The sequence below is a fragment of the Rhinoderma darwinii genome, chromosome 5 (assembly GCF_050947455.1).
Source record: "Rhinoderma darwinii isolate aRhiDar2 chromosome 5, aRhiDar2.hap1, whole genome shotgun sequence".
NCBI lineage: Eukaryota > Metazoa > Chordata > Amphibia > Anura > Rhinodermatidae > Rhinoderma > Rhinoderma darwinii.
In genome coordinates, this window is record NC_134691.1 from 159,361,270 (window position 1) to 159,386,606 (window position 25,337).

The 25,337-nt window shown below is 45.5% G+C and overlaps 1 protein-coding gene across 1 annotated transcript in view; it reads right to left on the reverse strand.

Annotated features, from left to right (window-relative positions):
- NQO2 (N-ribosyldihydronicotinamide:quinone dehydrogenase 2) overlaps nt 1-25,057 on the reverse strand; it is a 28,381-nt gene extending 3,324 nt beyond the window's left edge. Inside the window, exons 1-5 of the mRNA XM_075828469.1 lie at nt 24,876-25,057; nt 12,804-12,968; nt 7,399-7,529; nt 3,120-3,233; nt 1,352-1,453 (exon numbers count right to left, since the gene is read on the reverse strand). Of these exons, the coding sequence (XP_075684584.1) occupies nt 1,352-1,453; nt 3,120-3,233; nt 7,399-7,529; nt 12,804-12,968; nt 24,876-24,882 (519 nt within the window). The 5' untranslated portion in view covers nt 24,883-25,057. The remainder of the gene's footprint in view (nt 1-1,351; nt 1,454-3,119; nt 3,234-7,398; nt 7,530-12,803; nt 12,969-24,875) is intronic.
- Between the last annotated feature and the right edge of the window lie 280 nt (nt 25,058-25,337).

Genomic DNA, 25,337 nt, shown 5'->3' on the forward strand with positions numbered 1-25,337 from the left:
CAGGTAACATCTACTACATTATCTGCACTGTGTATATATGGGTATGTATGTGAATGTTTCTTTGTGCTTGTATATAGGTGCCTTTTATGTATTTGTATATGTTCCTGACAGTGTATTTATGTGCCCGTGTGTGTGTGTCTGTATATACAGTATGTGTATGTATGTCTATATATTTACCTTTATGTATGTATATATTCCAGAATGTGTGTATATATATTTGCTTGTTTGTATAAATATGTCTATCTATGTATGCACACCCACCCCCCTTGTAGAGTGCAGCACCCCCCATCCTTTTTGTAGATAGCGCTACTGTAGCTGCCACTAGGAGCTGAATCCCTGGCCAGAGATTGCCGCCGCTTTGACCGTGGATACAGCACCTAGTGGGAGCTACAGTGGCGCTATCTACAATAAGGGGGGGGGGGGGGGGTTGTGCGATATACAAGGGGGGGGTGCGATCTGCAAGGGGGTGTGTGCGATCTGCAAGGGGTGGTGGTGCGATCTGCAAGGGGGTTGCTATCTACAAGGACGGGGGGTACAGGGAGGTGCGGCTACATACTAGGAGTCCCTGCCTCTCCACGGAACTGCTGTTTCATACTGTATCATTTTGTTCAGTACAGAACAGCAGTTTCGTGGGGAAGCAAGGACAGAACGGGGTGCAGCTTGACAGACGGGGCGGACCAAGCTGTGACGAGGCGGAGCAGGGTGGAGCTTCCCCCTGCAGCATGGCGTGACAGCGCCACTAGGGATTCGATTCAATGATTCTGTTAAAGAACAGAATCATTAGAGGCCTTGAGGGCGAATGAATAAATTTAATTTGATTAATCGCCCAGCCCTAACCTGGTACTATCCCATAGCTACATCTACATTGGCATGAATAATAAATATAAAAGCAATATTTGTTTTCATTTCTTCCTTTTCAAACGGTCCTGTGTACTACAGAGAGATATATAGGTGCATAGAAAAAAATTTGTAGGGACTATACTAAACATATCATGTAATGTAGTAGTTTAGAGGCTGTTCACATCTGCGTTGGAGGTTCCCTTAGGGGCCTCTGTCGCAGATCCGGCAGGAATTACCAGAAACAATAGCACAGCATGCTGTGCTATTGTTTCCGGTAAAACTACGGACACCCTGACTGAAAGCCGACGGAACTCATTAAAGCCAATGGTTTCTGTTGCCCGTGTTGCAACGGAAGAGCTGCATCCGTCATTCCCTTGTTCTGCTCCTCTGACGGAGCAGAACAATGGAATGCCCCGACGCAGATGTTGACAGGGCCTTATATTCTGCCTTATAACATAAATTAGATACATTGAAAATAATGGATACACATTATTTATTCGGAAAAGCTTACTTGAATAGGCCAAAGAAGGTATCGAATGTCACCACTTATGCCTTCTTTACCGAACATATGTTCTGTTCCACCAGTTGTAAATGAAAGTAATGCTCGTTTACCCTAAACAGCAGAGGAAATAGTGCATACAATTGATTCAAAATTATTGAAAATGTTAACAATAACTTCAGATTTTTTTTACTCAACTATGGCTTCATTTACATCTGCGTATGGCTTCGCTTCATGGGTTCCGTTAGACCTTTCCTTTAGGGGAACCCATGAACAGAAAGCCAAACAGAAACCATAGCTTGCGTTTGCATTACCATTGATTTCAATGGCAATGCTTCCATTGCAAATGGTTTCCATTTGTCTCCGTTCTGTAAGGTTTCCGTTTTTTTTTTGGTGGAAACAACAGCACAGACTACGCTATTGATTCCGTGAAAAAAAAATGAAAACCTTGCAGAATGGAAACAAACGGAAACCCACTGCAACTGAAGCAATACCATTAAAAACCAACCCAGAAGAGATCACGACCATGTATTGAAAAAATACTTTATTGATGTACCATAAAAATACGTAGACATAAATTAAAAACAAGAGATACAAAAAACCTTGCAGGCATTAAATGGAGTCAGAACAATGAAGCAATGGATGATCCAGATGATTACACAGTGTCAAGGTACCACATTAATAGAATAGTAAGTAGACTGATCAGGACGTATACAATTTATACGCACAGGATAGTAGTGAGTGGTTAGTGATAAATGCACATTGCAATTGCTGTAGTATAACATGAAACTGACATAAAATGTATACATACACCTATATATGAAGGTAACAGATGGGAGACCAAGACGATGACCCGGGTCAGCAGTGGTGGTCAGTCTACTTACTATTTTATTGATGTGGGACATTGACACTGTGTAATCATCTGGATCATCCATTGCTTCATAGTTCTGACTCCATTTAAAGTGTAGCTAAACGTTTGGCAAACTTCGGACATGTCATAATGACATGTCAGAAGTTTGGATTGGTGGGGGGTCCAAGCACTGAGACCCCCACCAATCGCTAGAACAAAGCAGCTGAAGCGCTCGTGTGAGCGTACAGCCACTTTGTGTCTGAGGCCTCGTTTACACGAGCGTGATATACGTCCGTGCGACGCGCGTGCTTTACACGCGTGTCGTTCGGACCTATATAAGTCTATGGGGGCATGCAGACAGTCCGTGAGTTTTGCTCAGCGTGAGTCCGCTGAAAAAAACTCACGACATGTCCTATCTTTGTGCGCTTTTCGCGCATCACGCACCCATTGAAGTCAAGGGGTGCGTGAAAACCACGCATGCCGCACGGAAGCACTTCCGTGCGAACTACGTGATTCGCGCAACAGCTGTCAAACTCTGAATGTAAACAGAAAAGCACCACGTGCTTTTCTGTTTACAAACATCCAAACGGAGTGTCATAATGATGGCGGCTGCGCGAAAATCACTCAGCCGCGCATCATACGCTGATGACACACGGAGCTGTTATGTGCCTTTTGCGCATGCAAAACGCCGCGTTATTTGCGTGCGCAAAACACACACGCTCGTGTAAACTAGGCCTAAGTCTCATGTCCAGAAAGCGTCTGAGCAGTGGAGTATATATGTATATGGACTAATTTCTTAAAGTTGTGAGGACTTTTTAACTTTCACCTGCTCCGTTCATCTACTCTTGATAGGCTGTTTGTTCTTAGTATTTATCATTTCCAGTATATTCTGACTATGTCATTTAATATATTTTAAGTGCCACAACATACCTTAAGTAATCCAGTATCATAAGAGCCTGGGAAGTCAAAGGCAAAGCCTTGTACAAAGCACCGATCTATCCAGCCCTTCATAATGGCAGGGAAGCTGAACCAGTACAAAGGAAACTGAAATGAAATAAGCACATTAAGGCTGGGTTCACACGACCTATTTTCAGGCGTAATGAAGGCGTTTTACGCCTCGAATTACGCCTGAAAAGACGGCTCCAATACGTCGGCAAACATCTGCCCATTCATTTCAATGGGTTTGCCGATGTACTGTGCCGACGACCTGTCATTTTACGCGTCGCTGTCAAAAGACGGTGCGTAAAATAATAGCCTTGTCAAAGAAGTGCAGGACACTTTTGGGACGTAATTGGAGCCGTTTTTCATTGATTCCAATGAAGAACAGCTCCAAATTACGTCCGTAATTGACACCTCGCAAAACGCGAGTACGAGCAATTACGTCTGAAATGCAGGAGCTGTTTTCTCCTGAAAACAGCTCCGTAATTTCAGCCGTAATTGACGTTATCATGTGCACATACCCTAAGGGCATGTTCAGACGTGGTGGAATTGGCGTTGAATTCTGCTGCGGACAGTCCACAGTGGAAATCCGCAGCATGCGTTTTTTTCATTGGTTTCTAAACCTTTTTAGGAAAATAATAGTGCAGAATTTAGGCTGCGATGCAGAATGTTCACACCGCAGCATGCACAGTCTGTTGTGGAGAAGCAGCGGATTTTCACTGCAGAATTCAGCCTTTGCAATGCGGCAAGTCCGCTGTGATATCTGCAACAATGACCAGTCAAATATGCAAATGTTGCTGCAGATTTGCAACGGAAAAATTCTGACACGTTTGAACATGCCCTAAGAGATAAAAAAAAAAGTTTGGACATGGTCTATTTATTTACAGACTTAGGGCTTGTCCGCACATAACAGAATTACTGCAGAAAATTTTTGCAGAATTTCCACTAAAACTAGCGGACATTACGCTGCGGAAAAACCTCACAATTTCCTATGCTTTTTACTGCAGAAAATGGTGTGGATTTTGTTGCACTTCTTTTCAAGTCTGTGAGATGGTGATATCTCCTCTGAAAAACACAGCAATTCAGTCCACTTTCCGCAGCAGGAATTGACATGCTGCACAACGAAAAATACGCACTGTAGATGAATTTTGGGACGGAAATTGTTAAATCTCACCCACTATGCTGCTACTGTATTCCACTGCGTATTTTCCATCCACAATTCCGGGCGGAAAATACGCAGCAATTCCGTTACGTGTGGACAAGCCCTAATATGAACACATCTGCGGCAGAATTGTACAATGCACGTAATTTTTTTTTTCTGCTTTATGGATTATATGATTGCCATATTTGGTTCTTGCTGCAAGGTACCCATGGAAATCTGCTGAGTCCACTATTTCTATCATAGATTTAGAAGCAAATCTGCTTTGAATCTGCACCAAAATCCGCATGTGTTAAGGTATGTTCACACGGCCAAATTACGGACGTAATTCGGGCGTTTTACGCCTGGAATTACGTCCGAAATTACGGCTTGAAAGCGTTGACAAACATCTGCCCGTTGAAAGCAATGGGCTGACGTTTGTCTGTTCACACGAGGCATATATTTACGCGTCGCTGTCAAAAGACGGCGCGTAAATAGACACCCACGCCAAAGAAGTGTCATGTCACTTCTTCAGACGTAAATGGAGCCGTTTTCCATGGACTCCATGGAAAACCAGCTCCAGTTACGTCCGTAATGGACGCGGTGTTAAAGGCGCCTGCACATGTAGTTACGGCTGAAATGACGGGGCTGTTTTCTCCTGAAAACAGCCCCGTAATTTCAGCCGTTATGGACGCTGCCGTGTGAACATACCCTTAGGGTATGTTCACACGGCGGGGGTCCGTAACGGCTGAAATTACGGGGATGTTTCAGCCTGAAAACATCCCCGTAATTTCAGCCGTACCGCCATGTGCAGGCCCTTGAACGCCGCGTCAATTACGGCCGTAATTAGCGCTGCTATTCATTGGAGTCAATGAATAGCGGCTCCAATTACGGCCAAAGAAGTGACAGGTCACTTCTTCTACGCGGGCGTCTATTTACGCGCCGTCATTTGACAGCGGCGCGTAAATGTACGCCTCGTGTGGACAGACAAACGTCTGCCCATTGCTTTCAATGGGCAGATGTTTGTCAGCGCTATTGAGGCGCTATTTTCAGACGTAATTCGGGGCAAAAACGCCCGAATTACGTCCGTAAATAGGCCGTGTGAACATACCCTTACATGTGGATTTTGATGCTGATTTTAGTCCAGATTTCAACCTGAGCACTGCAAATCCACAATAGAATTGACATGCTGCAAATTAGAAAATCTGCAGCATGCCCTCAATTCTGCATAGATTTTTCCCCCGCTACATTTGGTTGGGGTTTTAAAAACACCAAACAGATATATTGTGGAGATTTTAAACTCTATAGTAATTTAGATGCATGTAAATTCAACCTAAGGCTACGTTCACAAAGGGTGGATACGCTGAATAAAGTTACACACCGTATCCAACCCTGGCAGCCGCACGGAATTCTGGCCGAAAAAACACACCAAATTGTGGTGCAGTTTTTCATCTGGAATGTCCACTGCGGAAAACTGCGGAAAAAACCCCCAAAAATACTTACCCTCTGGCATTTTGCAGACTGGCCTACGGGGATGACGTTTTATCCCATGTGACCGCTGTATCCTGTGATTGGTTAGCTGCAGCTGTCACATGGTATTAAATATCATCCCAGGTAGCTGAATTTAGCTATTTGTTGCGGAATCGCAGCTTTTCCGCCGCAAAAAACACATCTGCTGTTTGTTGCAGGTTTTATCTCCCCATTGAATTCAAAGGGCAAAACCCGCAACACAAAAGCAGCGATTACACAAATACAATTGACATGCTGAGGATTAAAAAAACGCACTGCAGATGAATTTCTGATTTTTCTGTTTATCATTTATGCAGCGCGTGGATGAGATTTGTTCAAATCTCATCCACTCTGCTTCTACTGTATTATGGAGACAAGTAATATAGGGAGAATTTCTCCAGCTCACCTTGTAAAAGTTGTTTGTTTTTGTAATGGATAATCCTGGTGCTCGGATCCTCGTGGTGGCTCACGAAAAAAGTTTACTTTGAAGGAAAGGATGGTTGGATCCAGCGTTGGTGGAAATAAAAGGAATCTTTTTCCAAGTTTTAATTATTCTTATTGAAAAATAGGGTATTCGATAGCGTATATAGTATCTTGCAATGATACTATATACGCTATCGAATACCCTATTTTTTAATAAGAATAATTAAAACTTGGAAAAAGATTCCTTTTATTTCCACCAACGCTGGATCCAACCATCCTTTCCTTCAAAGTCTACTGTATTATGTTGCGGATTTTCCGCAACAAAATCTGTTGCGGGAAATCCACAGTATTTACGCTACATGTGGACTTACCCCAACACTGTAGCCTAAGGGCTTGTCCACAAGTAGCGGAATTGCTGCATATTTTCCATCTGGAATTGCGGACAGAAAATACGCAGCAGAATACAGTAGCAGTAAAGTGGGTGAGATTTAACAAATCTCAATCACACGCTGCATAAAATTTCCGGTGCGTATTTTTTGTACCGCAGCATGTCAATTTCTGCTGCGGAAAGTGGACTGATTCACACCATTCTCTGCAGTAAAAAACGCAGGAAATGGTGCGGTTTTTCCTCGGCGGAATTTCTGCTAGTTTCAGCGGAATTCCTGGAGAAATTTTCTGCAGCAATTACATTATGTGTGGACAAGCACAAGGGTATGGCCACACGGAGCGGCCCTGACACGGTCGCAATGTGGCCAACAACCGCGCTGGCACTATGTAGGCGCAGCTGTCAAATACCTCGTTAAGAGGTATTCCGGTTACATGCGCATGCGTACTGCCGCTCCATTCATTCTCTATGGGAGCACCAGAGATAGCCGAGTGCAGTTTTCTGCTTTTTCCGGCGCTGCCTTAGAGAATGAATAGGGGGTAAGTTGTTGTAATTTGCAAAATCGTGCGGCCATAAAGTGTGTATTAATTCTGCACTGCATTAATGGCTGCACGATTTTGCAGATAAAGGGACGGTTTACCCACGTTAACATGAGGCCACTAACAGGCTGTTTGACAGCCGCACCGAACATGGTGCCGGCGCGGTTGTTAGCCGCATTGCGACCATGTCAGGGCCGCTCCGTGTGGCCTTACCCTAAAGGGTTGCTGAATAAAAAATAATATATAAGTCAAGTTTTTAATCCAGACTTCAATCACCTGGAAGATGACGAGATCTGCTTCATTAATTTTTTTCTGTTCCCAAAGGATGTCCTCACATAAGCAGCCTTTCTTAAAAGCTTCCATTGTTTCCATTCCATAGTTGAAATGCTGAGGATTACATAGGTCTCCTGTTTATTAGAAACAGACATTATCTTAACAATAACGATACCCATTCAATGACAAAACGAATTTGAAAATTGCATAATTTCTCATTGTAAAATAAATAACTTTTATTTGTTGAAACCACAAAACCCCTTTAGGACACCAGAATAGCATGTAATGCTTGATAGTGATCTACTATATCAGCACAGATGTCTTCACTCATGGTTGGATTCTTCATCAGACACAAGAGGTTTGGGTTATGGGCTGCCCTGTGGGAAAAGGTATCACCTCCTCTTAGTTTAAAGTGAAAATATATAGTTTAAGCGCTGGGACATAGAGCAGTGTCATTTTAACACTTAGACCTCATGCAAACGGCCGTGATTACGGCATGGACGGGCTGCGGAGTGTCATCCATGGGCCTTCCGCAATTACGGACCGTGCACAAACAAAATGTGCATTAATTTCAATGAGCCCGGAGCCCAAATGCGGACCGTATAACGACATGTCCTATTTTTTTGCGGTCCGGGCTCCAGGCAATGCACGGACTGTGGAAACCACGGTCGTGTGCATTGGCCCATAGGTTAGCATGTGTTTTATAATATCCGCAATTGCTGCTCTGCAATTGTGGATAGTATATGGCCGCAAATACACGGTTGTGTGCACGAGGCCTTAGAGCTACACTTTATGTACATAGATGTTGATATAGGACTGCCTTTTCTGCACTCGACCACTTGTTAAAAGTTTGGGTTTCCATAGAGTACTGGTCCTGTTTCTGTTACATCCGCACTGGCTCTTCAGAGCATTGTGTGCCCAAAGGCTTCTGAAATGTATTGCAGGGCATTATATGAGCGATCAACCAATCGCATAGTCTAGATCCTAGTGGGACTGAAGATTTTTTTTTTAAAAAAGTTCATTAATAACATGTTTAAAAATAAATAAATAAACAAACAAAAAACTCTTTTTACCTAATTAAAATACTTTATTATGTAAAAAATTATAAAGAATAATAAATGTATACATAATTAATAATAAATGTATACATAATTAATATCTGTGCATCCGCAACAACCTAAACGATAAAATGATCACTTTATTTAACCCCACGATGAACGTCGTAAAAAAATATTAACTGTTGTATGTACCCTAAAATGGTACCAATCAAAACATTAAGGCCTTATGCACAAGAACGTGCTTTTGCTGCCGCAATTCCCCCGAAAATCCACGGAAGAATTGCGGTCCCATTCATTTCTATGGGGCCATGCACACGACCGTAGTTTTTACGGTCCGTGCATGGCCCGGGAGCCCGCACCGCAGAGAGAATGGACACATCTTATTACGGCCGTGTTCTGCGGTCCGGGCTCATTGAAAATAATGGCTACGGTCGTGTGCATGAGGCCTTACTCGTCCCTCAAAAAACTAGCCCTCATACAGCTCCATCAAAGTAAAATAGATAAGTTATAGATCTTAGGATATGGAGACACAAAAACATGATTATTTAAAGAGGCTCTGTCACCACATTATAAGTGGCCTATATTGTAGATGATGTGATCGGTGCGGTAATCAGGGGCGTAACTAGGAAAGAGTGGGCCCCATAGCAAACTTTTGACTGGGGCCTCCCCTCCCCTGGGTGTCACACAACCCCCCCCCCTTGTAGATAGTGCCTTTTTTACAGCCCCCCCTGTAGATAACGCCATACAGCCCCCCTGTAGATAACGCCATACAGCCCCCTGTAGATAGCGCCATACAGCCCCCTGTAGATAGCGCCATACATCCCCCTCTGTAGATAGCGCCATACATCCCCCTCTGTAGATAGCGCCATACATCCCCCTGTAGATAACGCCATACAGCCCCCTCCTGTAGATAACGCCATACAGCCCCCCCTGTAGATAGCGCCATACAGCCCCCCCTGTAGGTAACGCTATACAGCCCCCCCCCTGTAGGTCCGACCTACAGTGTGTCCTACAAAAGACATGTATCCCCTATCCACAGGATAGGGGATACATGTGTGATCACTGGCAGCGATAGGGAGAACGAGGGTCTGAAAGTTCTCCATGACCAACCTCTGACTTCCGGAGTCTGCACAGCTCAATAAAAATGAGAGGAGCGCTGGTCACGCATGCGCACAAGCACGAGCGGCGCTCCATTCATTTCTACGGAGCTGCCGACACAGACCCCGGAAGTCCGAGGTTTGTGATGGAGAACTTCAGGGGACTTTCAGTCCCCCGTTCTCCCTATCAATGCCAGCGATCACACTTGTATTCCCTATCCTGTGGATAGGGGATACATGTCTTTTGTTTAATGGCAGAGCGGGGAGATACCTCCCTGCTCTGCCGTAGTGTTCAGTGGGCGGGCGACATGGGCCCCCTCATGCCGCGGGCCCCGTAGCAACCGCTACGGCTGCTACAGCTGTAGTTACGCCACTGGCTGTCATGTAGATTATAGCAGTGTTTTTTTATTTAGAAAAACTATAATTTTTGACGGAGTTATGACCTATATTAGCTTTATGCTAATGAGTTTCTGTAATGACGGGGTAGGGAGACAGACAGGTGAGCCCTAATCTACCCGCCACTCAGTCCCTGCCTACTTGCAACGGCCCGTCCTAGGCGACGGCGTACAACTGGGCGACGGTCCCTACGCTCAATAAGTGCACGACAGACAAACAGACAATGGTACACAGAAGTAGGGAAATGGGGTAGTTGCCCACGGCAGCACCGTGAGTAACGAAAGTAGTGAAAGAGCCGAGTCAAACCAGGAGTGTACGAGGTACCAAACGCAGAGCAGGAGAGTAGTGAACGAGCCGAGTCAAACCAGGAGTGTACGAGGTACCAAATGCAGAGCAGGAGAATTGTCAGTAAAGCCAGGGTCAAAATGAAGCAGAGGACAAAATGTTCAAGCAGCAGTAGCAGAGCCAGGACACAGACAGAATCACAGGCAAAAGAGGAGCAGGAAATGCCGGTATAAATAGACAGAGGGCGGGAGCTAGCTCCGTCTGGCCAGGCTATGATAGGCTCTCCCACTCCTCAGCCTCCCAGCCTGACTGGTAGAAGATCGTGTCACTCTCTCAGTCTTAGGAGCAGGTGCAGACTGACTAACCACGGGTGTCGACACAGAAGCTGTGTCTGGCAGATCCTTTACAGTTTCCCAATGGAGAACTGGGCGTGTTTTACTTTTTGGCCAAGTGGGTGTTGTGGAGAGAAGTGTATGACGCTGACCAATAAGTGACTAATCAGCTTCATACACTTCTCTCCATTCATTTACTCTGCAGATAGCGATGTAGCTATATTGCTATCTGCAGCCTCATACACAAACACTAACATTACTGCAGTGTCCTGATAATGAATATACATTACCTCCAGCCAGGACGTGATGTGTATTCAGAATCCTGACCACTTCTGTAGCGTCTCTGTGATTTACAGCATACCAGGCATAGTCTCGCGAGATTACGCTGTAAGCTGTCATTCACAGCGAGATCTCGCTGTGCTGTGCTATAAATCACAGAGAAGTGAGGTAATGTATATTCATTATCAGGACACTGCAGTAATGTTAGTGTGTGTGTATGGGACTGCAGATAGCAACATCGTTATCTGCAGAGTAAATTAATGGTGATTGGTAAACTGAATTGAAAACTGATTGGTCAGCGTCATACACTTCTCTCCACAACGCCCACTTGGTCATATAGTAAAACACGCCCAGTTGTCCATTGAGAAACTCATTAGCATAAAGCTAATATAGGTCATGATTCAAGGCAGAAAAAAGAGGGTTGGCACTGCTCCAAGTACGGGGCAAAACATAGACTCACAAATGCAAGTAGCGTGGCTCAAAACACATGGGATACAGCTGTCAGGATCGTTGCCGGCAGGGTGCTCATCGATAAGAAATAAAGCACGTATTCAAAACTTGACCAAGATCTGTTCAAATAAATCCTTTCTATTGCCACTGCGGTGAGTGCCTCGTATATTTCTCCTGTTCAACATCTAATATAGGTCATAACTCCGTCAAAAATAATCACAAAAACACTGCTGTAATCTACATTACAGCGCCGATCACATCATGTACAAGATAGGCCACATAGCGTGGTGACAGAGCCTCTTTAAAAAAGTTAGTAAAACCTAAAAAATATAAAATTTGGTATAGCTGTAATCGTACTGACCTACGCAATCAAGTTAATATGTCATTCATACCACATGGTAAATGGCAGAAAAACAAAACTCCCCCAAAAAATTCAGAATAGCTATTTTTTATCGCCCTTCAAAAAAAGTTTATAAAAGTCATAGAATACATTATATGTACCCCAAAATGGTGCCATTGGAAAATAAAACTCGTTACGCAAAAAAAATCCTCATATGGCTACGTCGATGGAAAAATTAAAAAGTTATAACCCTCAGAACGCAGTGACAAAAAAAATAAGATAAAATATATGTGTCATTAAGGCACAAAATAGTTGCGTCCTTAGGGCACATTCAGACGTGGCGGAATTGCTGTGGAATTCCGCTGCGGACAGTCCGCAGTGGAATTCTGCAGCAGCTGTTTTTAACATTTGTTTCTATACATTTTTAGGAAACTTAGTTCAGACGTTGCAGAAAATAACTGCGGAAATTAGCATGCGGTGCAGAATTTTCCCTCCGCAGCATGCTCGTTCCATTGTGGAGAAGAAGCGGAATTTCACTGCAGATTTCAACCTTTGCAATGCAAAAACTGAAATCTGTGGCAAGTCCGCTGTGTTTTCTGCAACGTCCGAATTGCCTGTCAAATATGCAAATGTTGGTGCAGATTCGTTGCGTAATTGCCCCAAATCTGTACGTCTGAACATGGCCTTAAGGTGTTAAAAGATGCCAACAAATACTTTTCTGTATTAGTATTCAATGATTCATCTGTCTCAACACATATAAAGGCTATGTGTAAGTAAAAATAGGGGCACATCATTTTTATAAATATTAATCACAAACTGATTTAATTTTAGTAAAACAGTAATTTTGGACGATCCCTAGAATGCAAAATATTAATTCAGAATATTTCACTAGTGATTTCTTTTTGAATGCTTTCATGGAATGGAAATGCTTGAAATAAATATGAGAACTCTGTGTGCAAAATTTTGCAGTCAAATTGCTTTCAGGGAAGAACCCATGGGAATACATACAAATAGCCACATATGCAAAAGGACTTCAAGCAATCACCCTAATATCACTATGTGTATGGGTTAAAACCCTTAATGGAGTTTAAAATTATGTGCTTCCGTATTTTAAATCATATAAAAATCTGCATATGGTTTTTAAAGATCTTATTTATTATATCAGTCTTACCTGTGATGTCCCTTTCGGTTGCTGCAGCACTGAACTTCATGACATACAAGTCGGAGACCGCAACACTGCACCCCATCTTTGTCAGAACATCAACTGCAATATTTTTTAATGAACCGTTCATTGACTTTGGCTCCTGGTGAGCATAAACAATTAGAACATTTTTGCCTATTGAAGAAAGCAAAAATATTTTTTACATTTTATTCTGTAATGACCATTTGTATAACTCTGTCTGTCTGTATCTATTTTCAAACATAAACAATCAAGAAAACATTCAAGTGCCCTGCATAGAACAAAAAAGTTCCAGTCTTTCTTTCTGCGGATTCTGATGCTTCTTTTGCTCTCCTTTAGCCCGGGTTCCCACGTAGCGTAAATGCTGCAGAATTTCTGCAACAAAATTCTGTGCGGAAATTCCGCAGTATTTACAGTAGTAGCAAAGTGGTTACGATTTAGAAAATCTCATGCCCACGCTGCAGAAAATAAGCGCAGCGTAAACGTTAGTAAATTGACCTGTGGTGCTGAATTTAAATCTACAGTATGTTAATTTATGCTGCGTTTTAGTTGATTTTCCATTGCGGGTTTTCCCTATTGAGTTCAATGGGGATGCAAATCCCGCAACAGAAAGCCAAGTGTTGTGATTACGCCGCAAAAATCATACTTATCCAGAAGTCTGTGTTTCTTCGGCCAGCCCTGCCTCCTGGGATGATGTTGCATCCCATGTGACCACTGCTGCCAATCACAGGCTGAAACGTCATCCCAGGAGGCCGGCCTGGATTACGTCAGAGGGCCGGCCTCCTGGGATAACGTTACATCCTATGTGGCTGCCGCTGCAGCCAATCACAGGCTGCAGCGGTCACATGGGCTGCAGCATCATCCAGGGAGGCTGGACCGAACTGCACAGGAGGGACAAGTTGCCATAACAACGGCCTAGGTAAGTATGAGTGGTTTTTACCGCTGCTTTCCACAGTGGTAAAAAACAGTGTGTAAAATCCATCCGAAAAAGTGTGGTGCCATTTTTCTGACGGAATGTACTGTGAGTTCCAGGTCGGATACGCTGCGTGATTTTTACACATCATATACGACCCGTGTGAATCCAGCCTTATGATGCGCTACCACGTCATGTCGTTTTTACCAAACTGGGCTATTTTGTAATATGGTTAACATAAGATTCCACTACTTCTAACTTAAAGTGGTTAGGAAAAAACTACCCCTTTTACAGATTAAAGCGGACCAGTAAGCAGCTGGGTCCAGCTTCAGATAGCCCCTGCGATCAGCTGTTATCACCAGGGGAAGCTGAACCATCCATTCCTTATGCTTTGTTCACATCTGCGTCAGGGCTCCATTCAGGGGTTCCGTCAGAGCTTTCCGTCAGGGGAACCCATGAACGGAACCCTGACTGAAACAAACGGAAACCATAGGTTTCCGTTTGTATCACCATTGATTTCAGTGGTGACTGATCCAGTGCAAAGGGTTTCCGTTTGTCTCAGTTGTGCAAGGGTTCCGTCATTGTACAAATCAACGGAACCCTTGCACAACAGACAAACGGAAACCATTTGCACCGGATCGCCATTTTTGCTTTCCTCCAGTTGCCGCAATCAGTCTTGAGGCAGTGCTGGCAGGAATGCTGGGTGGTGCATGCACAGAGCCTACAGCAACCAGAACAGCAGAGACATGGGGCTCAGTATTTAAATCCTACTAGATTGGCTTTAGTGCCAGTTATTTAGGTATAGGTATAAAAATATGTTAAGAAATTAATCAGCAAAGATTTTTGAGCCAATTTTCATTCAAAGACGACCTATCGCCTCCGATAAAAAACACAAGACGTGAAAATACATTAAATTATTCAACTTATTTCCTATATCTATCATTAGATGAACAGATGATTTCCCTAGGTATTACAGGAACACAGGGTTTACTTTAATTTCGAAGCAATCCAAATCTCACGAGATTCTTTTCTTCTCTAAGAGGTACCAACTGTGCAGGGGAGGAGCTGATTCTATGCAGGATATGAATGGCAAAATCGAGCCTTTTGCTCTGATCTTGCTAAATTGATTAGCTAAGCCAGCCCCCGCCCTCGGTCTATGAACCAGCCATGACAGAGCAGGCTTAGCTGACGGATTGAGTCAGGCTCCCAGGTCCTTCATTCATGTCATCGACACACAGTGATGTGGGGGAAGCTTCTTCCCCCAGGAGCCTGTGTCGAAGCGTCACCGAAAGAACGGCAGCTCCGAACTTCTGGGTCCACACGTCAGGGACTGAAAACCTGCGATCAATGCGGGTTTAAAAAAAATAATATATTAGAAATTTTTCTATTTCAGAAAAGAAAATATTAAGTTGTTATTCTTTTTATTAGACAACCCCGTTAATCAGCTATAGGAGAACACAGCTGACTGTAAAAAGTTAATCTAATAGAGGACAAGAGGATAGTTGCTTGTATAGGGTCAATCTGTAAGAGCAGGACACAGTTGCTTGTTAAGGGTTCATCTGCTAGAGAAGAACACAGCTGCTTGTAAAGGGTTAAAGTGTTTTTCCCATAAACAACATTTATCCCCTATCCACATCATAGGGGATAAATGTCCAATTGGTGGGGGTCCGACCGCTGGGACCCCCACAAATCACAAGAACAAGCATCCCTGAGTCCTCTATGTTAACGGAACGGTACTGCGCATGCTCGACCACAGCTCTATTATTTGTCTATGTGACTGCCCGAGATGGCAGCGTACATCACTAGGCTACAGTATCCCCAGCAATCCCAGAGATGGGGAATGAAGCAGTGGTTGTGCATGCGCAGTACTGCTTCATTCACAAAGGGGGCTTGGTAACAGAACCTGCAGCTGTAAAGGATCTGCCAGGCACAGCGGGGTTAACTCCCAGAACTAATCAGTCAGCACCTGAGAATACATCCCTGAGACTGACTCCTGCTTCCACCATTCAGGCTGGCAGGCTTAGGAGTGGGAGAGCCTATCGTAACCTGGCCAGACTCAGCTAGCTCCCGCCCTCGGTCTATTTAAGCCTGCACTTCCTGTCCCTCGGTGCTTGTTATTGCTTTGTTTCTTTCCTTGTGGTTCCTGGCCCAGCTACAGCTCCTGCTATTTTTGATCCTGCTCCATACCGACCCTGGCTTACCGACTACTCTTCTGCTTTTCGTTTTGTACCTCGCACACTCCTGGCTTGACTCGGCTCGTTCACCACTCTGGTTGCTCACGGTGTTGCCGTGGGCAACGGCCCCTTTTCCTTGCTTGTGTTCCTTGTATGTTTGTCTTGTTTGTCGTGCACTTACTGAGCGCAGGGACCGCCGCCCAGTTGTACCCCGTCGCCTAGGGCGGGTCGTTGCAAGTAGGCAGGGACAGAGTGGCGGGTAGATTAGGGCTCACTTGTCCGTCTCCCTACCCCCTGCCATTACATAATAACAAGCCCATACCTAGTCTACCCCTGGTCCCTGACACCACTATGGATCCCCGTGAGACCCTGGCTCAGCAAATGCAGGGTCTCTCCCTACAGGTCCAGGCCCTGGCTCAGAGGGTCAACCAGCCTGATGCTACCCTGGTAGTTCCCCGCACCGCACCTCTTGAACCCCACCTCAAGTTGCCTGACCGGTTCTCAGGGGACCGGAGGACTTTTCTCTCCTTTCGGGAGAGTTGTAGGCTTTACTTTCGTTTAAAGCCTCATTCCTCAGGTTCTGAGAGCCAGCGGGTGGGTATAATTATGTCCCGGCTCCAGGAAGGGCCCCAAGAGTGGGCCTTCTCCTTGGCTCCTGACGCCCCTGAACTTTCCTCCGTTGATTGTTTCTTTTCTGCTCTCGGACTTATTTATGACGAGACTGACAGGACTGCCTTTGCCGAGAGTCAGCTGGTGACCTTACGTCAGGGTAAGAGACCTGTTGAGGAGTATTGCTCTGACTTTCGGAAGTGGTGCGTAGCTTCTCGGTGGAATGACCCTGCCTTAAGATGCCAGTTTAGGTTGGGTCTGTCGAATGCCCTGAAAGACCTGCTAGTTAGCTATCCCTCTTCTGACTCCCTAGACCAGGTTATGGCTTTAGCGATACGACTTGACCGACGTCTCAGGGAACGACAACGTGAACGTTTATGTGTTTTCTCCTCCGACTCCCCCATGATGCCTCCCGAAGCTCCGTTGCTTCGTTCCTCCCCGAAAGATTCAGAGATACCTATGCAACTCGGGGCCTCCGTGTCCCCCCAACAACGTAGAGAATTCCGCAGGAAGAATGGTCTCTGCTTCTACTGTGGGGACGACAAGCATCAAGTGAACAACTGTCCTAAGCGTAAGGTTGCAGCCAGAGAACTTCCGCGTCTAAGTGATCATCGGGGAGGTCACTTGGGCGCACAGGTATTTCCCGTAAATATGAAACGTACTAAGATCTTGCTTCCCTTTCAGGTCTCTTTTGGTGGTAGGTCTGCTACCGGCAGTGCTTTCGTGGATTCAGGGTCCTCTACTAATATCATGTCTGTGGAATTTGCTATGTCCCTTGCTATGCCTCTTATTGATTTGCCTAAACCTGTCCCGGTAGTGGGTATCGACGCCACTCCTCTTGCTAATGGTTATTTTACACAGCATACCCCTGTTTTTGAACTCCTTGTTGGCTCCATGCATTTGGAGCAATGCTCTGTACTGTTGATGCAGGGATTATCGTATGATTTGGTTCTAGGTCTTCCCTGGTTGCAGTTGCATAATCCTACGTTTGACTGGAATACTGGGGAGCTAACCAAATGGGGTAATGAATGTTGTACGTCATGTTTTTCTGTTAATTCTATTTCTCCCCCTAAGGAGGCGAATACGCTACCCGAGTTTGTTCAGGACTTCGCTGATGTTTTCTCTAGGGAGGCCTCCGAAGTGTTACCTCCTCATAGAGAATACGATTGCGCCATCGAATTGGTACCAGGAGCTAAGCTTCCTAAGGGTAGGATATTTAATCTTTCTTGTCCCGAACGTGAAGCTATGAGAGTGTATATCCAGGAATCCCTGGCCAAGGGTTACATTCGTCCCTCTTCTTCTCCGGTAGGTGCTGGCTTCTTCTTCGTGGGGAAGAAGGATGGTGGTCTTAGGCCATGCATTGACTACCGTAGCCTGAATAAGGTCACGGTAAGGAACCAGTATCCCCTTCCTTTGATTCCTGATCTCTTTAATCAGGTTCAGGGGGCCCAATGGTTTTCTAAATTGGATCTACGGGGGGCGTATAACCTTATTCGCATCAAAGAGGGGGATGAGTGGAAGACTGCGTTTAACACGCCCGAAGGCCATTTCGAATACCTCGTCATGCCCTTTGGGTTGTGTAATGCCCCTGCGGTCTTCCAGAATTTCATAAATGAGATTTTGAGAAATTACCTGGGGATTTTTCTGGTAGTGTACCTTGATGACATACTGGTGTTTTCCAAGGACTGGTCCTCCCACGTGGAGCATGTCAGGAAGGTGCTCCAGGTCCTTCGGGAAAATAAACTGTTTGCCAAAACCGAAAAATGTGTGTTTGGGGTACAGGAGATTCCATTTTTGGGTCAAATCCTTACTCCTCATGAATTCCGCATGGACCCCGCCAAGGTTCAGGCTGTGGCGGAATGGGTCCAACCTGCCTCCCTGAAGGCGTTACAGTGTTTTTTGGGGTTTGCTAATTATTACAGGAGATTTATTGCTAACTTCTCGGTCATCGCTAAGCCCCTTACGGACCTCACTCGCAAAGGTGCTGATCTCCTCCACTGGCCTCCTGAGGCTGTCCAGGCTTTTGAGGTCCTTAAGAAGTGCTTTGTCTCGGCCCCGGTGCTGGTTCAGCCCAACCAAATGGAGCCATTTATCGTGGAAGTTGACGCATCTGAGGTGGGAGTGGGGGCTGTCTTGTCCCAGGGTACCAGGTCCCTCACCCATCTCCGCCCCTGTGCCTACTTCTCCAGGAAGTTTTCGCCAACTGAAAGTAACTATGATATTGGCAACCGCGAACTCTTAGCCATTAAATGGGCATTTGAAGAGTGGCGCCACTTCCTGGAGGGGGCTAGGCACCAGGTAACGGTCCTTACTGACCACAAGAATCTGGTTTTCCTAGAATCTGCCCGGAGGCTAAACCCGAGACAAGCTCGATGGGCGTTATTTTTTACCAGATTCAATTTTTTGGTTACCTATAGGGCTGGGTCTAAAAATATTAAGGCTGATGCACTGTCGCGTAGCTTCATGGCCAGCCCTCCTTCAGAGGAAGATCCTGCTTGTATTTTGCCTCCAGGTATAATCATTTCCTCGATCGATTCTGATTTAGTCTCTGAAATTGCTGCTGATCAAGGTTCAGCTCCCGGGAACCTTCCTGAGAACAAGCTGTTTGTTCCCCTGCAATTCCGGCTAAGGGTACTTAGGGAAAATCATGACTCCGCACTATCTGGTCATCCAGGCATCCTGGGTACCAAACACCTCATTACCAGAAATTATTGGTGGCCTGGGTTGCCTAAAGACGTTAAGGCCTACGTCGCCGCTTGTGAGGTTTGTGCTAGGTCCAAGACTCCCAGGTCCCGACCAGCGGGCTTACTGCGTTCGTTGCCCATTCCCCAGAGACCTTGGACACATATCTCCATGGATTTTATCACCGATTTGCCTCCATCCCAAGGCAAGTCGGTGGTGTGGGTGGTGGTGGACCGCTTCAGTAAGATGTGCCACTTTGTGCCCCTCAAGAAACTACCCAACGCCAAAACGTTGGCTACCTTGTTTGTCAAACACATCCTGCGTCTCCATGGGGTCCCTGTCAATATTGTTTCGGACAGAGGGGTACAATTTGTTTCATTGTTTTGGAGAGCCTTCTGTATGAAGTTGGGGATTGATCTGTCCTTCTCCTCTGCCTTCCATCCTGAAACCAATGGCCAAACGGAGAGGACTAATCAATCTCTAGAACAATATTTAAGGTGTTTTGTCTCTGACTGTCAATTTGATTGGGTCTCTTTCATTCCCCTCGCCGAATTTTCCCTTAATAACCGGGTCAGTAACTCGTCAGGGGTCTCTCCTTTTTTTTGTAATTTTGGGTTTAATCCACGGTTCTCCTCCGTTTCACCTGGTAGTTCCAACAATCCTGAGGTAGAGGTCGTTCATCGGGAACTGTGCACAGTCTGGGCCCAGGTTCAGAAAAACCTAGAGGTGTCCCAGAGCGTACAAAAAACTCAGGCTGATAAAAAACGTTCTGCTAACCCCCTGTTTATGGTCGGGGATCTGGTGTGGTTGTTGTCTAGGAACTTGCGTCTCAAGGTTCCGTCCAAGAAGTTTGCTCCCCGGTTTATTGGGCCGTATAAGGTCATTGAGGTCCTCAATCCTGTCTCCTTCCGGCTGGAGTTACCCCCGTCTTTTCGGATACACGACGTGTTTCATGCCTCCCTCCTCAAACGCTGCTCCCCGTCCTTGGCTCCCTCGAGGAGACCTCCTGTTCCCATCCTCACCCCGGAGGGGGTGGAATTCGAGGTGGCCAGGATTGTGGACAGCAAGATGGTCCAAGGCTCCCTCCAGTACCTGGTCCATTGGAGAGGATACGGGCCCGAGGAGAGGACTTGGGTACCCGCCCGGGATGTTCACGCTGGGGTATTGGTCAGGAGGTTCCACCTGCGTTTCCCCAGTAAGCCAGGTCCACTTAGAAAGGGTCCGGTGGCCCCTCATAAAAGGGGGGGTACTGTAAAGGATCTGCCAGGCACAGCGGGGTTAACTCCCAGAACTAATCAGTCAGCACCTGAGAATACATCCCTGAGACTGACTCCTGCTTCCACCATTCAGGCTGGCAGGCTTAGGAGTGGGAGAGCCTATCGTAACCTGGCCAGACTCAGCTAGCTCCCGCCCTCGGTCTATTTAAGCCTGCACTTCCTGTCCCTCGGTGCTTGTTATTGCTTTGTTTCTTTCCTTGTGGTTCCTGGCCCAGCTACAGCTCCTGCTATTTTTGATCCTGCTCCATACCGACCCTGGCTTACCGACTACTCTTCTGCTTTTCGTTTTGTACCTCGCACACTCCTGGCTTGACTCGGCTCGTTCACCACTCTGGTTGCTCACGGTGTTGCCGTGGGCAACGGCCCCTTTTCCTTGCTTGTGTTCCTTGTATGTTTGTCGTGTTTGTCGTGCACTTACTGAGCGCAGGGACCGCCGCCCAGTTGTACCCCGTCGCCTAGGGCGGGTCGTTGCAAGTAGGCAGGGACAGAGTGGCGGGTAGATTAGGGCTCACTTGTCCGTCTCCCTACCCCCTGCCATTACAGCAGCAGCCACACAGTGATGAGAAAGCTGTGACAACATTTACATCTGCTGCATCTTCTAGCCTCCTCCTACTATTGCTGCTCCACAATACACAGGAATCCATCTTATATTGCTGCTAATATAACAACATCCAGGATGAAGTAAGATAGCAGCAGATATCTTCACGGTAGACATGCTACACACTCACAGCCTACCCTCCCCACAATGGATTTTCTCAGCTTAGAAGTAGAAAATCTCACACAGCAGTCAAAAGCTGATGATACTTTTGGTGGCAGTTTATTAAATATAGTGTTTCATACATCAGTCAATAGAAAGAATTAGAGTAAGGTGTGACACATGTGTTGCATCTTTTGGTCGTGTCATGCGCCACAATCATGGCGCAACTTCCGCGGCAATGCGCCATACATTCTCCCAAAGTCTGTCGCCCATAACATTAAAAACACCATACTCCCCTCACCCCTCCTCTTTTACCCTTCACCCTTTTAGTGCGGCTCGTACATGGTCCTGATGCTGAGCAGTGTCAGGCTCTTATATGCACTTCAACGTTATCAGTGCTGCATCGCATACTATGTCCTGACACTGCCTGGTGTCATTACTTGATAGATAAATGGACTCCAAGCGCATATTGGTTACAGGCTAGGTGAAGTTTAAGAAACCAACTTCCCCCCATAATGTATCAGATAGACTACTCCATGATTATAGAACCATACCAAAGAAAGAATAGAGCATATAGTCGGAGTATATAAGAATATATCAATTTTATTTCTACAAAATAACATACATTTAAAAACACATCATAAGAAGACTCTAGTACTAATACTGTGGTACATCATTCAGCATAGGAAAATATTACGTAAAAAGACGAAGTGGTATATAGTGCAAAACTATACAAGCTGCCCACTGCGCATGTCCGGAACTCCCGTCACGCGTCGGGAATCCGGATGTGCGCTCGAGCATGCGGGGCCGGATGTGGGGCATGCCTCGCTTCCGGTCGCGTCACCGAACAAGCGCCGACTCCTATCTTGGCGATAATCTGGATTCATTCTTCACATGCACACACTATAAAAGGACCATACACATTATGGGTTTAATGTACCCCCTGAGGAAGCGACCAAAAACAGCGAAACGCGCGTTGGGGTCTCTCTGTGGACGTCTCAGCACGGACGTGTATTGACACTCTCTACTCCCTTTTGAATGGGTAAGATTGCATTACTAAAACCGCTCACTACCTAATTACTGATTTTCTCCATGTGACTCTGTTCTGACCTGGTAATATCCATTGTACTTACACAATTGAGAGGACGCTGTAGACTATCAGTATACAATCCACTTGGATGTGATACACTATAAATATCTGTGTGGGCAGCTTGTATAGTTTTGCACTATATACCACTTCGTCTTTTTACGTAATATTTTCCTGTGCTGAATGATGTACCACAGTATTAGTACTAGAGTCTTCTTATTATGTGTTTTTAAATGTATGTTATTTTGTAGAAATAAAACTGATATATTCTTATATACGCTGACTATATGCTCTATTCTTTCTTTGGTATGGTTCTGGTGTCATTACTTGCATGAGCTGTAATTTGTAAAAAATGTATTTAGTGTGGCAATGCACGAGGCCCAGCGTTGGCCTCTACCGTGCTACGTCTCATATAGTGAAATCGATGCCATGCCCCTTTCCACAAAAGTGCCAAGGGTGGCGCAAAAAGGCCAAAAGTCACAACATGCACCACATGTGACTTCCGACCCCTGTTTTTTAATTTGTCACAATCATTATGTGACTGTGGTGTAATTAAGGTCCTTCTGCTCCTGGTCGTTAATTCCTTCCCAGACATGAGTCGTCTAAGTAGATATCTCAGCAGATATTGCTTACCATAAAGGTATTTTCCCATAATCATTATTTATCACCTATCCACCTATCCCGAGAACGGGCTTACCTTGTCGTTCCTGCGAGCCCCATAGGAATGGAGCGGTAGTCCACATGCTCCACCACTGCTCCACACATTTCTAGTGGGCTGACGCTCAGCTATCTTCGGCAGCCCCATAGAATTGAATGGAATGGTGGCCAATAATGCATGATAAATGAATAAATAGTTAAGAAAGCAAAAATCTATTTTATCTAAGGTAATTTCATAATGAGCTGTCAAATATGAAATACTTGTTAAAGTACTTTTACATTGTTGCTCTTACTGCTTTAGAAATATTAAAATAAAGTGAAACCTCTTTGAACTGACCACCCAAATTTGCACAGAAAAATAGTTTTTACAGAGGTAGTCCTCTTAAAAATAAAAGTACACAGAATGCAGGTTAAAGTATCTAATGCAGTCAGCAAACATGTACAGTACACAAATATACAGCCCTCTCATTCTTAGTACCCAGCATGGTTCCCTCCCATTCTTACCCCAGCGTGGCTCCCCTTTCATTCCTAGTCCCATGATGGCTTCCCGTCCATTCCTAGTCCTTTTGGTCGGAGATTCCGCTCCTGGAGCACTCCGCTTGATGTCTCTGTCCATATATAGACAGTGACATCAGGGGCAACTCCTGAAGTGGAATCCCAGTACACAGCGGTTCCGACGCTGTGACTGGGGACCCCACTCCAGGAGAAGCCCTTGCCGTCTGTGTCCATTATGGACAGTGACGTCACTGGCTTATCTTGGAGTGGAATCCTCGGTCACAGAGTCGGCAACACTGTGTACGGTGATTCCACTTCAGGAGTTGCTCCTGATGTCACTGTCCATATATGAACAGAGACATCAAGCACTCCGTCCAGGAGCAGAATCCCTGGCCACATGGGGATTCCGCTCCTTCAAGGAGCTACAGTGGCACTGGTATATAGCAGAGCAGGGAGATATCTCCCTGCTCTACTATACTGGCATCGCTACCACTGTAGCAGCGGCTGCTAGCGACATCACCGGCCATGGGGGTCCAAACCCGACAGGCAGCACGGGCGCCCTCATGCCCGGTGTAGAGTAAAGAAGTGGCCGGGCGGAAAGACGACTTCTGAGCTGCCGGCGCTTCTAAAACAAGCAGGGGAAAGGAGCCAGCGTAGTGCCCCCTTCCACCAGCTGGGGTGATGCGCCATGTGCAATGGCACAGGTCACACACCCCTAAGGTCGGCCCTGGGTGGGAAGGTAGTCGCCAGGGTCTCCACCTGGAGCGGAATCCCCGGCAGTGCTATGACCGGGGATTCCGCTCCTAGCTCACATCCACCTTCCTGCCGGGTGCTGCCGGAAGGTGGATGCGGCAGCACCCGGCGTTCATCCGGCCACCATTAAAATAGATAGGATACGGCGCCAGACCTCCCTGGGAGCAGGAACAAAAAACGCTGCAGGTAACGTTTTTAGATCCGGCTCCCAGGGAGGTCCGGCGCCGTAACTGATGTCCCCCGTGCCAGAACAGATCCCATAGAAAGATATGGGATCCGTTCTAGCATCAGTTTGCCTCCGGCTTTTCTTCAACACGCCAGAGGCAAACTGAAGCGGACGCCGGACATACTGTATGTGAACGGCCCCTTACAATTCACCATAGATTTACAATGATAAGATAAAATTCCCATTATTTTGACTTTATGTGACAATATCAAAAGTAAAAATTAAAACTAATATAAATGTATAATTTTGATCTCCCTTCAGATGATGACATCAAAACTGAGATTAAGGGAATAATAACTACCTCTACAGGGTACAGTATACATGAAAGAATAGCCTATTGCAAACATCTCTTAATCTGTGTCACATGGATAATTTATAAATATATATATCTGCAGTTGTGACAGAGCAAAACATTAATATACAACACATACTAAGCAACACAAACTAAGAATTGTCCTTACCTACCAGCTAAGAATGTAACGGTTTACCTTACCTGACATTTTAAGTTTTCTTTTTCTATCAAATGTCTTCTGATGTATTACTGGTAGTCTATCAAGTATGTAATGTATACAGTGTAAGGCGTCAGTTCTCCGAGTTATAGTTTAATAAGATCAGCGTTGTCAACAGAGAAGTGCAGACAAAACCAGGAGGCAGCCTATGCGAGGCTTATTCATTCATCCAACATTCAGAGCATGTTGCTACCAGGGTTCACTTTAGTGTTTTATACTTCATGCTGAATTGCATTCCCTTGGAAACAAGAGCTGTGCAGATCAGTTCCCATCCTCTACCAGAGAATTTAAATGTGCATTTGGTAATAATCACAAGTGACAATAGATAGCGTAGAGCTCTGTATGGTTTATACCCTACACTGTTTGTTTTTTTTATAATCCTTTGTAATACACAACAGCAGCATAAAAAAAAGGTTCATGGTCTTAGTTAATCACTGAAGTGAATG